The sequence below is a fragment of the Otolemur garnettii genome, unplaced genomic scaffold (genome assembly GCF_000181295.1).
Source record: "Otolemur garnettii isolate 467f Iridium unplaced genomic scaffold, OtoGar3 scaffold00014, whole genome shotgun sequence".
NCBI lineage: Eukaryota > Metazoa > Chordata > Mammalia > Primates > Galagidae > Otolemur > Otolemur garnettii.
The window spans coordinates 30514730-30515783 of NW_003852409.1; the positions used below are offsets into that span (position 1 = coordinate 30514730).

General features: G+C 53.3%; 1 protein-coding gene across 1 annotated transcript in view; it reads left to right on the plus strand.

The window, feature by feature from the left end:
• Nucleotides 1–6: 6 nt before the first annotated feature.
• CDK9 (cyclin dependent kinase 9) overlaps nucleotides 7–1054 on the plus strand; it is a 5722-nt gene continuing 4674 nt past the window's right edge. The window contains exons 1-2 of the mRNA XM_003785329.3: nucleotides 7–102; nucleotides 575–656. Of these exons, the coding sequence (XP_003785377.1) occupies nucleotides 11–102; nucleotides 575–656 (174 nt within the window). The 5' untranslated portion in view covers nucleotides 7–10. The remainder of the gene's footprint in view (nucleotides 103–574; nucleotides 657–1054) is intronic.

Genomic DNA, 1054 nt, shown 5'->3' on the forward strand with positions numbered 1-1054 from the left:
GGAGGCGGCCATGGCAAAGCAGTACGACTCAGTGGAGTGTCCCTTTTGTGACGAGGTGACCAAATATGAGAAGCTTGCCAAGATCGGCCAAGGCACCTTTGGGTAAGACTAGGCCCCTAGGGGCTGGGAGCTCTGGGGCTGCAACCCTCAGGGCGAACGTCGGGACGTCTGGGGCCCTGCCCGAGGTGATCGAGAAGCCGCTGATCCCTAGGCTCGTCCTCTAGTCTTTCTAGGCCGCGCTGCACCCCGCCTCGGCCTCTCGGAGCCGGTTTGCTGGGAGGAGCCTGAGGCCCTTGGTGGGTGGCAGGGAGGGGTTGCAAAGAGTCACCTGTGAAAAGAGCGGGATCTCTCCGAGAGACGCCGGACTGAGGAGAACTGAAGGAAGGAAGCGGAGGCTCCAAAAGACACTGGAGATACAGGGCGGTGGGCTAGCCACGTGCCCCGGGTACTCGGCCCCGCCCCGCCCAAGGAGTCGCTTCTTTCCTGCTGCCCTTCTTCCTCCTCTAGTGGGGGAGGGGAGAACCCTGCAGAAACAGCCTGCTAAGGTCTCTTGGGTCTTCCTCTTCGTCTGCAGGGAGGTATTTAAGGCCAAGCACCGCAAGACCGGCCAGAAGGTGGCTCTGAAGAAGGTGCTGATGGAGAATGAGAAGGAAGGGGTGAGTGCAGATTGGGGGCGTGGGCCAAGCAACTGTCTTGAACATCAGGTTGGTTTTTTACCCTGCTTTTTGCAGGTGTCTCAGATTGAGATTCAACTATGTCTCTGTTGTAGTTGGGAAATTTCCATATTGTAAGGAGGTTGATCCCCAATCCTAAATCTTTTAATTCGAGTACTCTGAAGCATTTGATGTTTCCTTTTTAGGTAAATGTGGTTCATGTGGGGACCTTATGCTTGTGTTGAGTGCACCTTAGTTCCCAAAGTTAGGACAGCTTTAAACTTTTTTTTTCTTAGTGTTTAATTTTGTTTAATGTAACAGAGAAGTATTTGTGGTTGGTTTTTAAAAAGTGGCTAAAGTGACTAATGGGGCTTGGTGCCTGTGGCTCAAGCAGGTAAGGC